This window comes from Falco rusticolus, chromosome 9 (assembly GCF_015220075.1).
Source record: "Falco rusticolus isolate bFalRus1 chromosome 9, bFalRus1.pri, whole genome shotgun sequence".
Taxonomy (NCBI): domain Eukaryota; kingdom Metazoa; phylum Chordata; class Aves; order Falconiformes; family Falconidae; genus Falco; species Falco rusticolus.
The window spans coordinates 51646661-51661653 of record NC_051195.1 but is presented as its reverse complement, the minus strand read 5'-3'; the positions used below and the strand labels follow the sequence as shown (position 1 = coordinate 51661653).

The 14993-nt window shown below is 46.6% G+C and overlaps 1 protein-coding gene across 2 annotated transcripts in view; it reads left to right on the top strand.

Moving 5' to 3' along the window:
• MAPKAP1 (MAPK associated protein 1) overlaps window positions 1-14444 on the top strand; it is a 107373-nt gene extending 92929 nt beyond the window's left edge. For both annotated transcript variants that reach the window (XM_037399341.1, XM_037399340.1), the window contains 2 exons: window positions 10502-10599; window positions 12712-14444. In XM_037399341.1, the coding sequence (XP_037255238.1) occupies window positions 10502-10599; window positions 12712-12837 (224 nt within the window). In that variant the 3' untranslated portion in view covers window positions 12838-14444. The remainder of the gene's footprint in view (window positions 1-10501; window positions 10600-12711) is intronic.
• The last annotated feature ends 549 nt before the right edge of the window (window positions 14445-14993 follow it).

Here is a 14993-nt window from a genome sequence, read left to right as displayed (position 1 = left end):
CAGGCTCACAGGGGGTCGGGCTGGGCACCCTGGCTCAGCCGGTCATCGGCAAGAGGCCAGTTTGCGCTGTGTTTACAGCATGACTTCAGAAGCCAAGTGCTTTTGTTGTTGTATCAGTGGAGTAATGAGAGCCTCTGTCTGTAAAATTTGGTCAAAAAAGCAGAAGATAGGCCCTGCAGGAGTCGGGCAATGTCTCCCGGTAGTGCCAAAATGTAACTATCTACTATCAAACAGTAACTGCGGTCCAAAAGCTCAGATGGATTTTATTACACTTGTGCTTTTGCAGGGTAGGGATGCTAAGTATTAAGTACTTATCTGCAAGGTGACAGAGAGGGAGAATTATGTGATACATATTTACAGAGGTAATGATCTGTTGAATTCTCTTGGAAGAGTAAATTTATGGCTGCCACAGATTTTATCAGCAATTATTGAACTATATCCTTCTCCCCTTCATTACCCCTTCCTAATTCCATGTTCTCAGTTCACTCCTTGTCTTCCTTTTCTGTCCCTCCAGCAAGATTTCGTGGTCCTTGGGAAGGCATGATCCCAAGGAGGGACTTCCCTAATGACCAGGCAGTCGGACATGTGCAGCGCTTGTCTTTATAGTTCAAGGTGCAGTTTTGTGCTTGTAAATACATTAACACGGTGACGTTTGTAGCCATGTTTTGTTTCAAATGCGAACACTTGTGGTGATAAAACTGTGCCCACAAAATGTATCTGAAAAGCCAGCCCTGAAACCCGAGGTGTCCAGCTCACATTCCCGTCAGTGTGACAGTCCGAGACCTTCGAGCTGTCCCAGAACAGCTCCCAAGCTGCGTCCTGCCAGGGATGGGGCTCTTCAGCCCCAGGGGCAGCACCTGCCGCTGTAGGAAATTATGTTTGTACCCAAATTGTGCCAACCCCAGGAGAAATACGGGACAATGTCAGCCCCCAGAGGGAGTCCCAGCAGCAGAAGGGCAGTACCTTCATGTGGAGGCTGTGGAAGGAAGAGTCACGGTCACTTGGGAGAGGACGCTGACAGGTTATGACAAAGGCAACCTTTATGATACTCGGGGGGTTTATTTACTCATTTCTGCATGGCTGTTATAAACTTTTCCTATTAAATAAGTGGTCAGCATAGTTCCAAAAGGAGAAAATACTTCCTCTTGAAATCTGCTGACCTCTTCCCAATTCACTAAAGATGTTCCAAGAGTCATTATTATAGGCCAGTAGAAGAGACTTTTAGTGTGACATCTCAGAATGATACATTTTGGGGAACTTTTAACAGCAGATCAGTATCTCTTGAATTTTAAATGGAAAAAAAGTTATTCTAGTAGCATAAAGGAATGAAACTCACTGTATTTCACAAGTTTTGTCTGTGATTTTTATCAGCGTAGTGATATATGTTTGTAGCAGAGTTTACATCAAAAATTATTCCCAGATCTTCTTGAATGAATTATTGCAAAGAAAGAGAGGCTGGGTAAAGATAAGGTCTTTGAGTTCCGCAATATATTTTGTTTTCATGTTTTTATCTCTTGTAACACAAACGTGCTCCATCTCATCTTTCAGAAGTGTTCTGCACATGTAACGGTGCTCGTGCAGTTACACTGGGTGAAGGCACAGTGTATCTTATTGAGCTGCCTGCCTTCCCTGGGCCTTGGCCGTCGGGGTTATGATAAAGCTGAGTGCCGCTTTGCTAGACTGACTTCTTGTACTTCTGAGGAGAGGTGAAGGGTTTGCGGGAGCCTCCAAACAGCCCTTACTAAAAAGTAAGGGCAAGGGATGTCGGGAGTGGAGTCTGGTCGCTGTGATGGGTATAGCAGCAGGTTTCTGCAACAATTGTTCCTCTGAACATGGTAATTAACACAGCTTAATATTCAGTTAGCTCATCCTTTCTGCTGATTAAAGAGGTTTCAGAGCTTTTGCTGGTACTTTTCCACAGAAATATAAAACCAGAAATTGTGTATCAATGTAGTGGAGAGCCTTGTGTTTATTTTCCCTTAGTTTTCTCTGAAAAGACAGGTTCATGCAGCGAAGCTTTAGTGGCACTTGTGTGAGTGCTAAAGGACTCAACAGCTTCAGAGATGATGTGTTGTGAATATTTATGGATAGACTCGAGTCGTTCTGGGTGGGGCTGGAGGGCTGAAGCTTTCCTGTGCTGTGAGTTCGCAAGAACTTAGAGCCGCGCTCGGTGAAAACAGAAAATGAAAATAGAAAGCTCTGGCGTCTGATCTGCCATTAGCATGGGGACTGTAGGCAGGGATGGCTGGTGATTCTTGCTTGCCCTTGCAGTAGGCCTGGGTCAGCATTTGAATTTTTATTTGTAAATTAAATCAGACTCCCTGAATTTAGACAGAGGGAAGAGGTAATGGCCCTGCTGGCTTGATCAGATGCCATTAGAACCTGAAAACGCTGTGTATGAACGGCTTGTTCAAATCAGGTTCGGTCTGATTATCACGAGAGATTCTGAATGTTCTGAATCTCAAAAGGAAGCATCCTATCATTGAGAAATAAGATTTAAGCCTTAATAAAGTAGTTGTCATTTTTATAGCTGAAAAGAGCTTTGTATCTCAATTAAGTGTACATAATATAAAGTCTTAAGGAAGCAACATAATACGTTTAATACAATTATATCCCTTTGCAATAGTGTAATTTAAAGGAAATCTGATTCTGTTAATGTCTCTTACATTACTTGGACAAAGGAGAAACTTCAGTGTCACCAACTGCCGCCTTTTTACAAAGTGCACTGTGGACCAAGTGCGGCTGTGACGGATGCGCTGTTGGCCGTCCCTTCCGACGGCTGGGGCGCCCAGGCTGCCACGGCATCTGCACGGTGGGAGGACTGCGCCGCACTGAGGCGTGGAGGGGTGGGCAGCCCTCGGGGCAGCCCTTTAGTGGCACCGAGGCTAATCAGCTGGGCAGACTTGCACTTGTCGAAATATGGGGGATCCATTCATCTGTATTACACGATAGCTTCAGAAGTCAGGTTTATTTGGTAATTTGCGTGAAAGGCTGAAGAAACATTCTCTATGAGCCTTTTTCTGCTTTTGTTGTTTTGTTTTAAGAAAGCAGATACCTCTTGGTCACTAGGTCAGAATATCCTTAATATCAAGGTAGCCTAAACAAAGGTGTTCAGTAGGTCACAGAGTACATCAGTAACTTCGGTTTGTAATTTAATTGCCTGCTTTGCACCCTGCAGCTTAAGATTTCCTTTAAATTCTTATTCCATTGTTGCACTGGGGCTTAACAGAGTGTTAACCTGGTAATAGGCACAGGGCCTCCCCATTATATGTCTCGCTATCGAGCGGTTCTGCATGACTAGTTAAAAAAGATGGCAAGAAGATTAATGAAAGCCGCCTAGTACAGAAGGGGGGTAGGTACCTTTGCGAGACTTCTAGCGAGGAGATATTAGAGCTGAACCAGAGCTTGGCTTTTTCTTTATCCTGTGACCTTTGAACCTGCCTTACTGTCGAGAGCTGCCAGCGGAGCCGACGGTTTGATTGATGTTGCTACACGAGTCAGTCTTTCCCATTGAATTCCGCATCTGCACGAAAATAGCTTTTCTAGCAGTATTCATACTGGCTGTAAGTGATAGCCAAAGTGATGCCTGAAATGCTTTTATGTAGTTTTCATTTAAAGCTAAAGGTATGTGATGTTTTAATTCAGTATCCAGTTCCTCCAGATTATGCACGTTGGGTAATACTAATTTAATGAATTCATTATTGGGTTGCAAGAAGACTAAAAACATACAGAAAGCCTTGGGAAGGCATGGATTCCTGCTGCTCGGGGAGCTTAAATAGAGACGTTGCACGTTTGCTCAGAGCCCTGCAGTGGAGCCAGAGCAGAGAGGCAACAATTATCCATGTGCTCTGCAAATGGTGCACAAAATATTGTGTGGTGGTTCCTAATTTTCCTGCTCCCGCTGTGAATAACGCAGGGTGTGAAATAATGGAAGGAAGTCCGCACTTGGTAGGAGACTTATCACCGATTCTGATAGAAAGGTGAAAAATAGGTTCAGCAGAGAAAATGTTCCCAAACTTCAGGCTTGGAGTGAAAGAAATCTCAGAGTGGTGTACCAGAAAGAAATGAGTCCAAATGCGTGTGGACATGCTGTTTGCCGAGCGGTGAAATGCCTCAGAGGGAGGCAGTGAAGGCGCAGATGGTGCCTGGGTTTGCTGCGTTCTCCATCCTCTGCAGCAGGCTGGGGGCTGTGCCTGGGCTGGGGGGGCCAGCCCAAGCCCTGGAAAATGGCCGGCGGTGTCGGCCACCTCGCCGGCAGCCGAGCAGCGTGGGCAGCCGTGGGGGGATGCGCCCGGCTGGGGAAGGGGTCTGGCAGCACGGGGAGCCGTGCCAAGCCACCTGCGTGGCCAGGTTCAGTGGCCGCTTGGCTGCTGGAGACCCTCCTGCCGGCTGCCCCACAGACGTGGCAGCGGGTTATTAAATCCGTCCCCACCGAGCAGCCTTTTCATAAAAGTACTCTGGAGCACAATCAGGAGCGTGCATTGCCTCATCCTTTTAACAAATATGTTTTGTAGCCCTATTAAAAGGGGTCTTCATCTATCCTGTCAAAGCTATTCTGCTGGGGTTTTTTAGTTTAATTACACTATCCAATTAAAACTCCTTGCTGCATTTTGATTCGCTTCTCCTTGGGCTTGAGTGGATATGACATTTACAAGGCTCGCCTTTCAAGCAGACAATGGCGTGATTGATGAGGTGCAGACGCAATGAAGGAGGCGATTGCCATGTGGAAACACTGCTTAGTGCATTTTGATTTATTTATCATCTTTTTTCCCAAACAAGGTTGCTGGTGAAGAGGTTTTGGGCAACCCCGAGTTCAACCTCAATTTTCACCATTCTTGCAAAAATCTTTATTAGTTTTCTGCCTTTGATAATAATTCGAAGAAGAAACAAAAGGCTTTGGGGGGAAAAAAAAAATCCAGATGTGGGAATAGTTACCACAATTTGACATAAAAGTGGATGTGTGCAGCACTTTAATTGCAACTCTGCTTTCAGGACATCTGGAAACAAGACATCCACTAACAGCGATGTTTTATAATAAGCCTACAGTAGAATATAAAGACCTGAGATGTAGGAAAAGTGTTCATGAAATATGCTGCTCCCTGAGAGAATGGGGCAAGCCAGCAGGACTACTGTTATTTTTTGTCTTAACATTCATGTAATTTGTTCCCACTTAAGCAGTGCCTCGGCTGGAGGGAGATCCGTCACAGGTGCGTGGCATGCAGTCCGAGCTCGTCGGTGGTGCCGCTGGTAGCACTGGCATCAGGATTTCATCCATAACTTTGACTGCCATCACCACCTCTGAAGAAGACATCACCTCTAAAATCTTTACCTCCCGGAGGAGTTTCATGTGCATGAAATGGGCTTAGCCCTGCTTTTACACTCAGGACAACATTCGTGTTCAGTGTGTGTCCCTGACGACTCAGTACTGTACCTCTGCCAACCCGGCTGCGGCGCAGCATCTAGGCATCCCCCTAGAAGAAAACTTCTGAGTTTACTTGTTATTAGAGGTTGTCAGGATGGGTGTTTTAATGGGAATGCAACCCTTGTGGTTTTGTAGGGCCTTCAGGCCCTGCTCCAGGGTCACAGCATCATTTCTGAGGATTTTGAACCACAGAGTCTCTCCCCAACGCGCTTAGGTTAAATATAGCAGTGGCTGGTGAGCAGGGGTGACCCCATTTCATGCCGTGTTTTAACTAAAGTTGCCTTTCTATGGAAACATTGCTGGTGTGTACTGTATTTTCATCATTCCTTCCCTTTTTACTAGTACATTTCTAATTCTTTGTAATTCTTGCTGAGTCTGTGAGAAGAGATTTTAGGGTTTGATCCTGGATGTAGTCACAATTTCTGAAGTGGTGAAAATCTCTGATGATGTCAAATGATGCCCATAAGCGTTTTGTTCTTCAGAGAGGTCTTTCTCTAGCTATTTATTCCACTAATAACTCTTAATTGTTGACTTCTGCCTTATGGCCCTGTAATGACAAAGCAATCATCAAGGTATATTGAAAAATTAACATAAATTTGCATTTCCCAGTGTTTGTTTTCTGTTTTGTCCAATTCATGAATATTCTTCTCATCCTCCATCTAATTGGTGATTTAATTCAGCGCATACTGTTTTAAAGAGTGGCATTAGTGAAGGAGGGTTTTGGTACAGTCTGAGTGGGGGGATAGGAGAGGAAGAAGAAAAACTATTTCTAGTCTTGGCAGATTCTGAAAAAAATTGTCTTTTCTTGTGCAAATTCACATCCTTCCAATGTTTTCCGAGCAAAAAGTCTATTTCTAGACTCTGATACAAAGAGTTCATTACTTAGATTAAAAAGGGAAATTTTTTCCACCTGTACCATGTGAAGCGTGGTGAACGGCAAAGTTTGTATTTTCCCAAGACTGTAACTTGCAGAAATTAGCAGAAGATGTACCAATGACCGCATAAGCACATTTTAGTTAGTGATTCTGGAAGCTGCAGTTCAGCCGTGTTTCTCACCTGCTGCGTAAAGGCAGCAGCACTGAGGAGCTGGGGGTGAGGCACTGGGCAGGGGCTGCAGGGCAGGGGCTGCAGGGCACAGATTGCAGGGGCTGCAGGGGCGCAGGACAGGGGTGCAGGGCGCAGATTGCAGGGGCGCAGGGCAGGGGCTGAAGGGGCACAGATCCACCCAGGCTGCGAGAGGGAGAGGAGGGATGGGAGCAGCAGGTCTGCACCTGGCTGTGCTGCTGGACTCACAGGGGTTAGCGCTGTGCCAAAACGAGCCTCTTCCCTCATCTTTTGGCAGTAGAGTAATGTTGAAAATTAGGAGATATGCCAAACAATTGAATTTAAGACATCGTGTGGAATGAGTAAATGAGCCGCCCTCAGTGAATTTGCAGTGAATTAGCATCTTGCCCTTCCGCCTTAGTCTGCTGTAGGCTTTTCTCCAGGTGTAACCACACAGGAACCTATTAGTGTTTCAGGGTTGGAAAAGATTTATCAGCATTCAGAGCTGAGGCCAAAGGGCACCTGCAGTAGGATGTCGCTTTCGTGCTGTTGCAGCAAGGTGAGCCCCGGCGCGGGCTGGGAGGCACGGCAGGAGCAAGGCTGGCACAGGGCATCGGTGCGAAACCAACACGTTTGCCGAGCTAGCCTCGTGGGGTGTACCTACATCGTGACGAAAGCCTGTGATAATGGATGGGTTTCTGTCATTTCATTTGCCTTCCATAAATGTTTTAACAGATAAACATAGTTGGGAGTAACGTGTATTTTCCGTTGCACAGCTGATTAATTCTGCTTGCAAAATATTGAAGTTTCCCCTGTTCTGTTCACCCTTGCCACCCGCTGCAGTGGCTGACATTAAATACACTGCTGCGTGCTCTCAGAGCGGGGCGGTGACAGACAGCACTGACATTTGCTGGAGTTGAACACTTGTGTTTCAGACCCGCAAGCTAAAGGACACCAAACCGTTGTTTGTGTAGGAGTCAGGGTAACGTAGCCGTTGGTGCAATATCTGCATTTCTTTTAATTCTGCCGTCACGTGCGGTAGAAGCCACCTGAGCTGCTGCTGTTTGTTACCAGATACTCTTATATGGAAATATAAAACCATTGAAGTTCCTATTGATTTCTGAATTGTCAAGGGTGCTGCTCTATTGGAAAGAGGTACATCACATATTTAAGCACTCTTGGAAATGGAAATCAATCTCACAATTCATAAATTCCATCTGGCTAGAATAGTAGCAGAGCAAAGTGCCAGTTACGATTTCAATGAACTAATATTTCATGCTGTAAATAGTATAATGTGGGCTCGGAGCACATAAACATAATGCTGTAATGGGGCTTTCTAAAGAAAAGTCGTCTTGGCTTCTTTCCACTAAATCACCTGTCAGGGCGGAGGGCTGGGTTCCGTGGCCTGCACGGCAGGTTGTGCACAACCGGGCATGCACCGCTGCTTTGGGCTCGGCATTGGATTTTGCAGCAGCATCGCGTCCTCTGCGGCTCCCGTGAGCCCATGCAGGAGCGTGGCTCTGCGGCTCAGCCTGCGCCTCGCCAGAAAGGCAGGGACCGGCACAGCCTCCGCATCAGTGGGACCCAGAGCACCGGGCTGCCCTGGGCTGTGCCGCAGTGGCTAGGCTGTGCCGTGGGGCTGCCCGGTGTTCTGTGCCATGGGGCTGCCCAGCATGCTGTGCCACGGGGCTGTGCGGTGCTGACGTGGCACCAGCGCGGCGCTGGGCTCCCTGGGGGGGCAGCAGGGCGAGCTCTGCCTGCTGCTGCATGGCACCTCAGTGTCGTTAGCGGCATCTGTTGCTCTAATTGTCATTGAAAGAGCTGACTCCTTACAATCCCAAAGTAAGGGCTCGAAATAAAGTTCTGCGTTCTGCTTCTGTCAGCTGTATAAATACTTTTGCCGGAAAGGAGTAGTAAATCACGGGTTTAAAAGAAAAATGGGGGTGATAGGGAAGGTTTCTTCATCAGGGATGATGGAAGCTGTGATCTCGCTTAATTTTCACATTAATATTTTGTTCTGCGATTCTGTGTCCTGCCTCTGCCAAGTGATGCGTGGCAGGGCAGCAGAGCTGGAGAGGAGCACGCCAGCAGCATGCCGGGTCTCTCCACTCACTGCACCCTGCGCAGGCTGTGCCGTTGCACACCCAGCGTCGGCTCCGCTGTGCAAGCGATGAACACCTGAAGAGGTTTTGTGTCTGCACCGTTGCCCTCACATAGTGGGTCAATGTCTGCTTTGGGTCCTGGCACTGCGGCCGGGGTAGTGTGCCCGTCCCGCTGCCCAGGGAAGGGCGCATGGGCAGCGGACAGAGAACCGAGTGGGCAGAGAAGAGCCATGAGGTGCGAGGCCATTCCATCGGGAGTGAGGGGCTTGGCTTCTAGCACTGTAAGAGCCCCCCAGCCTTCCCCACCGGCTGAGCCGCTGCTGGGGCTGCAGGCTCCAGAGCTGCCGGCATGGCAAGCTCGGTGTGGGGAGGGCGGGTGGAACAGGTGTGGGATGGAAGGTCTAAACCTGGTGAAGTGAGTGAAGTGGTGAAGGATCCACACCAAGAACCACCCGATGGACTTCCAAGACCTAAAACAACCAACCTCGTTGGAATCCTCCAGACTGCGTTCTGTGCCACTTAATTTATTTTTAGTAATTAGTTTCTCTAACTGGGTGTAATATTAAACGTCCAAGAGAAACTGTGGTAGCTGATGGGGCGCGGTGTTGTGTTCTGTCCCCAGGAATGGTGCACGGGCACTTCTGGAATTGTGAAGATGCAGGATTCAGCCCCAAGCAGAGCCAGGCATGCATGTATTAACATACTGATGAGCTTGCAGCTAGGAATTCCCGCATTTTTAGTACCACTGAGGCATCGTTTGTCAAATGATTTAAAGGGGTTTTTTTTATTATTGTTAGCCAGTTTTTCAATATAGAATTTATATTCCAGATTAGTGCATCATAATGGTGTTTAATTAACATGCCACAGTAAAATACTGGCATCTCAAATTTTCTGGCCACCGATCTGAGCATATATCAGTCACTTTTTGGAAATCTGGAGAACTAGATAATGTAAATAAGATTTCAAATTAGCTTTCCTCCAGGAAAGACCTGAATTTGCAGTAATGTGGCTGCTACTTTATGGATTACTAACTTTGACCTTTGAACTGAGTAAATGATGAGAAAACTGATGGAAAAGTATATCATATAGGATATGCTTAATTTTAATTCTGAAGCCATGAACATCCATACAAGTGAAGGGTATTTTGCTTTCCTACATGTACGTACAGCTCCTTAGGTTAAAGCTGTCCCTCCCATCCCTCCTGCAGTGCTTTTGAAGGTCAGGGGCTCCCGTGCCATTCTCTGGAGGCAGCCACGGAGGCTGGCAGGGCTGTCAGCACCTCCTGTCCATGGAAGCACTTAAAACCTCCATTTGGGACTGAGCAGCAGTGAAGCCTGCCAGCAAAGCACTACGTAGATAGAAATTACAGTTGTACTTCAATTTTGATTGTCCTGCTTGTAGGAAGTGAGATTCCTGGGTTTCAGAATCTGTTCCATAGCTTCGGTGGCACATCCGTGCGTATTTTACTTTGCCGTGAGCAACGGGGTAGGTTTGGGTGATGTTTTGGGGAGCGGTTGTTGCAGCGATGATTCTGGGGTTAATTGGCCTTTTATTTTAAATATAACACTTATCTTCTGCATGTGATGATTACACAGTGAATAGTTACATAAAGCAGTCCTAATGTGGTAGTTTAACTGAAATATAGTCTTGGGCTGAACGGGAGCTAACTAGCCATTTGATAGATTTTTGCATTTCCTGCAGTGGGGATGTGATGGAAAAACGAACTTTATTGAATAGAGTTCAGCTGCTCCTGTAAGCCACCACTTGCCTTAAATTGAAATGACATGAGAAGCCTGTCAGCGTTTCATTACTTCCTTCTGTTGTGCTGATGGTATGCTAAGATCACCATCTGTGTTTTTCTTCTGTCAGGCACACAGGCTCTGCTGAAACTTTACAGAAATATTCTGAACAGTTTTTTGTCTTCTCCTTACAGGTCATGCAATATTTAAACTTACATATCTAAGCAATCATGACTATAAACACCTTTACTTTGAATCAGATGCTGCTACTGTCAATGAAATTGTACTGAAGGTGAGTATTAAATTTTAACGTGACCCAAAATCCTGGGTGTTTTACCACTTGTTAGACATGAAAGTGTTCAAGAGGCTCTGGAAATACATGAAGGTGCAGTGTCTGAGGATGCTAAGGTGCATTTAACTTACCCGGCTAGTTGCTGGGGCCTGTTATTTTATTCATTTTTCAGCCAGCCATCCAACAGACTGCCTATCTCTGTATCACGTTTCCTTTTACACTTGTTTCTAGTTAATGGAGACACCAGTTTGCAGAGCAATTTTAAAGGAAACTACTAAATTTAATTGTGTCCAGATAGTTTCCACCTCCAGACAAGTGAGGGTCTGCAAGCCCCGAGCACGGTGGAGGTGCGGGGCTGCGAGGACACAGGTGCCATGCAGGGTTGGGGCCCTGCCCCAGGACCCACACCCGGCAAAGCACCACAGTGCTGCCGGCGTTGCTGTGTGGCTGCCGGCACGGGGCCCGGTCCAGGACGCCTGGTCAGGGCACCCGGCTTGTGTGAGCAGCAAGCCAGGAAGGCCAGGGGCCGAGGGAGCGGCCGTGCCCACTCGGCGAGGGGCTGGCACGGAGCTTGGCAGGTGGGCAGCAGAGCAAAGGTGCCGGCACCGGTGTGGCGCGGCTCTGCGAGCCAGAGTTCAGGTTGTTCAGGTGCCAGGAAGGTGGCAGTGAAGCCGCGCACTGGCGCGGGGTCCAAGGCCATGGGCTGACGCCGCGTTCCCGGCTCCTGCCCAGCCCGAGCAGGAGCAGCATTGCTGCCAGGACGGCGCTTCTCCCGCCTTTCACGCATCCTTTCCAAACGCAGCTGTTGGTACAAAGCAAAAGGTTCTTTTTCTCACCGAGATCCCTTATCAGACTGTTTGCTTTTCTCGTGGTTCCGCCCATCCACATCTTGGCTTGCCTTCTGAAACAAATTTTTCTAACACTCTTGGAAGATTAAACTTAATTTTCCGCAAGCTAATATTTCCTCGCAATTCAGAATTTTAAAAGCAGTAATTTTGGCAAGCCATCTGTTATGTTTGCTTTTATTTTCTGTGTAGAGTTTAGTGGATTGCTAAGTAACTGACAAATGATAATTTTTATTAATAACAAAGTAGGTGAATTTATTTTGGGGGGTTTCAACTTACTTCGTGAACTCTTAGGCCAATTCTTTTGTTCCTACTTTATCTTAACTAAGCTATTGCAGTCCATAGCACCGGACGCATCTGAGACTGGTCGTAAAAGAAGGCTAAAAAGTAAAGGTTTGCTATGAATAATATGAATATTCAAGAGAGAAATATTATTGAAAAGTACTTTTTTTTCTTAAGTTGCAGATTGTTTGTATGGAACACTTTCTGGTTTCATGCATAAGTTACCAGTTTGTTTTCAATTCCATCAGCACTAGGAGACGCAGAGAACTCAGACTTTTCAAATTAGGCTTTTTACATGATCAAGTGAGAAGGACCAAGGCTTTATTGACCATGAAAATTCCCTATATTTTTATGCCTTAAGCTGTAATATGCAATGAAAGTGAAACACTCTACAGTGCATAAAATTGTGCAAGTTTTAAGCCACAGCATATTAACCAGCTAATGGCAGACCAAAGGGCATTTTTATCTTTTTGATTCTTGCATTAACCTTCCATTAAAATTATCTATGTGATTATCACAAAGCACTGGAGATAATAAATTTAGGGAATAGCAAGCTTGTTAAATATCATTTTAAAATGCTTTCATCAAGTAAAATGTGCCAAAACACAGGGAAACCGTGAGATCGGCTGAGTATGCAAACATTGTAATGAAAGAATTATTTTTGTTGAAGCTGCTAAAGTCTTTTATTGAAGCCCGTTGCTATGTTAGACCAGCACCGTGGGTCCTCACAACTTGCTGTGTTCACCCAGAGGTTTGGGTGACAAGGGTGGGATGAGGGGAGAGGGATGCTGGGAGCCGGCAGCCACCAGGAGGATGAGCCAGAACGTGGCCCCATGCAGAGCAGGGCTCTCCGGGGGCTCTGGGCTGCCTCTGCCAGGACCAGTTTCGCTGGCGCCCCATTGGGTTGGGGGGAGCGAGTATCTCTGCCCTCCCTGGGCTGTGCCACTGGAGCACCAATGCGATTAAACAGTTTCATGTCTTGCAGGTTAACTATATTCTAGAGTCGCGAGCAAGCACAGCCAGAGCAGATTATTTTGCTCAGAAACAAAGAAAACTGAGCAGGAGAACAAGCTTTAGCTTCCAGAAGGAGAAGAAATCGGGACAGCAGTAACGCCTAGCCTCGAGGAGAGCCTGTCTGCCGAATTCGGAGGAGGAGACGCTCCCCACCGCCCGAGACAGGTGGGAGCCAGGACTGTGGTGCTCCTGCTGCCAACAGGCAGGAGCAGCCGGGGAAGAAATCTGAATTATCCCGTCTCTCAACGGTTGGAAGATTAGCCCTCGTCGGTGATGGGAAGTCTCCCCTGTGACAAAAATAAAGAGCCATATCAGCCGGAAAGAAGACTGTTACGCTTCAGGTTCCTTTGATTAGAAATAAGAGAATGACGTAGACTGGCATCATTTAATTACTGTATTATGTACAATCACAAGAAGAGATGTGATTACATATTATTTCACAGCCTGGTTAAAATAAATTATATACATCTGTAATACACCCACGTACACACAGGTATTGCTTGTGACATGATCAAATTTCTAAAAACAAAATGTAGGACAAATGTATCCATTTTTACTATTAATAAACAGATGTAATCTTTTTCAAGGTCCATATGATGCACAGTTCTTTTGGGGGGAGGCTGTAGTCCCAGATGGTTTCACTTCTGTTGCTGAAGTGCAGGAGGCAACCGTGAGCCAGGGAACAGCAGCCATTGCAGGGGAGCTGATTTGTGAAGAAACACTGAGACAGTCAAGTCTGTTGTGGTTTGTTTTGTTCAAAAATATTTTTATTTAACTGTGCTTTTCAGCTTTGCATTCGTTTTATTGGAAGTTACTTGCTGTAGTCAGCCCGGTGTTTTGAAAACCCAGGCAGCATCTCTGGGCTGAAAGGTGAGCATCCTCCGGCCCGCGGCCGCCCGTGGGGTCTGCTCTTCCTCTCAGAGACAGCTTGCACCTGAGGACTGAGAAATGCCTTCACTTTTTCTTAATATTAGTCTTTTAAAATAAAAATTAAGACCTACTTTGTACTGAGATTTGTAACTATTTTGGCCTTGTCCCTCCTTGGTACATCAGGGGACACATGAATGGGATTACTGGGAACCAGAGCTGCATTTTTGGTTCAGTTCACCAGAGGTGTCTTTCATAAATCTCTCCCAGTCGCTGAAGCTGGAGCTCTCAGCGCCACTGCTGTGGATTTTGTATCAAGGAACTGCCGCCGGTTCCGAGTGGCATTTGACTACAGCCGGGGCCGCAGGGCGGGTGCAGCGCTGCAGGTCCCACGGGCAGAGCGGGCTCCCTCCGGCCCCCAGCCTCGCTGCCGCAGCCTGGCCTGCAGCACCGTGCCTGGCTTTTGTATAGAGAAAACTCTGAGCCTTAACACATAGTTTAGGAACAAACACGAAGGCAGAGAGGTCTGTGTGTCACTTACCTGTTGGGTTGAAGTTCTCGGGTTTTAAAGGTTTAGCCCTCCCGAAGCCAGTGTTGGTGCTGCCTCGGGAGGGGAGCCCTGCCCGCGACGTGGAGGCCGGTCTTCACTGTAGTGTCTTCCATGATAACTGCAAAATGAGAGAATATTTTATAGTATGATATTAAATTTTTTTAATATTTTATATGTGCAAATGCAGCACAGATGCAATGGGGAAAGACCTTCAAATAATGCAATGTAAATGACTCCTTTAACCAACTTTGTGAACTATTTAACATTAAAGTTGTTCTGTGAATGTTCTTTTGCCACCTAGTTTCAATTCTTTTTAACTGAACTAAGAAATTGCCTACGTTGGTATCAGAAACTAGAGAAGTCTTCTACTTGTTTGCAGGGCCATAATGCTGTTGCCACCCACTTACATTTATTTACTGTAAGTAGGTATTCAGTATGTGCAGTATTTTGCTTTCAGTAAAGCCTAAAGATTCACATAATAAAAAAAATCTCTGCTGCTGTCTAAACTGTGGTAACGTTTGTAGGTGCATAGTAGCTTGCCCGGACCGTGTGCATTTACATCATCTCATAAATCACCCTCCACTTGCTTTATTTTTAGCGCCGTCCCCCCGGCACTGGGGCGCGCGGCGCAGCTGCCGGAGTGCAGGCAGGGCGGCAGGCACGGGGCACTGCGGCTGCAGGGTGCTCCCGGCACTTGCTGGGGAGTGGGCGAGTTGCGGAGCCCGCAGCGAGTTTATTTGCTCCGTTCACAGTTAAGAAGCGAATTTACTTTGAAAGATCAGAACCCCATTGAATACGCGATGTGGAGGAAACCTTCCTTAAATTCTGGAAACGTC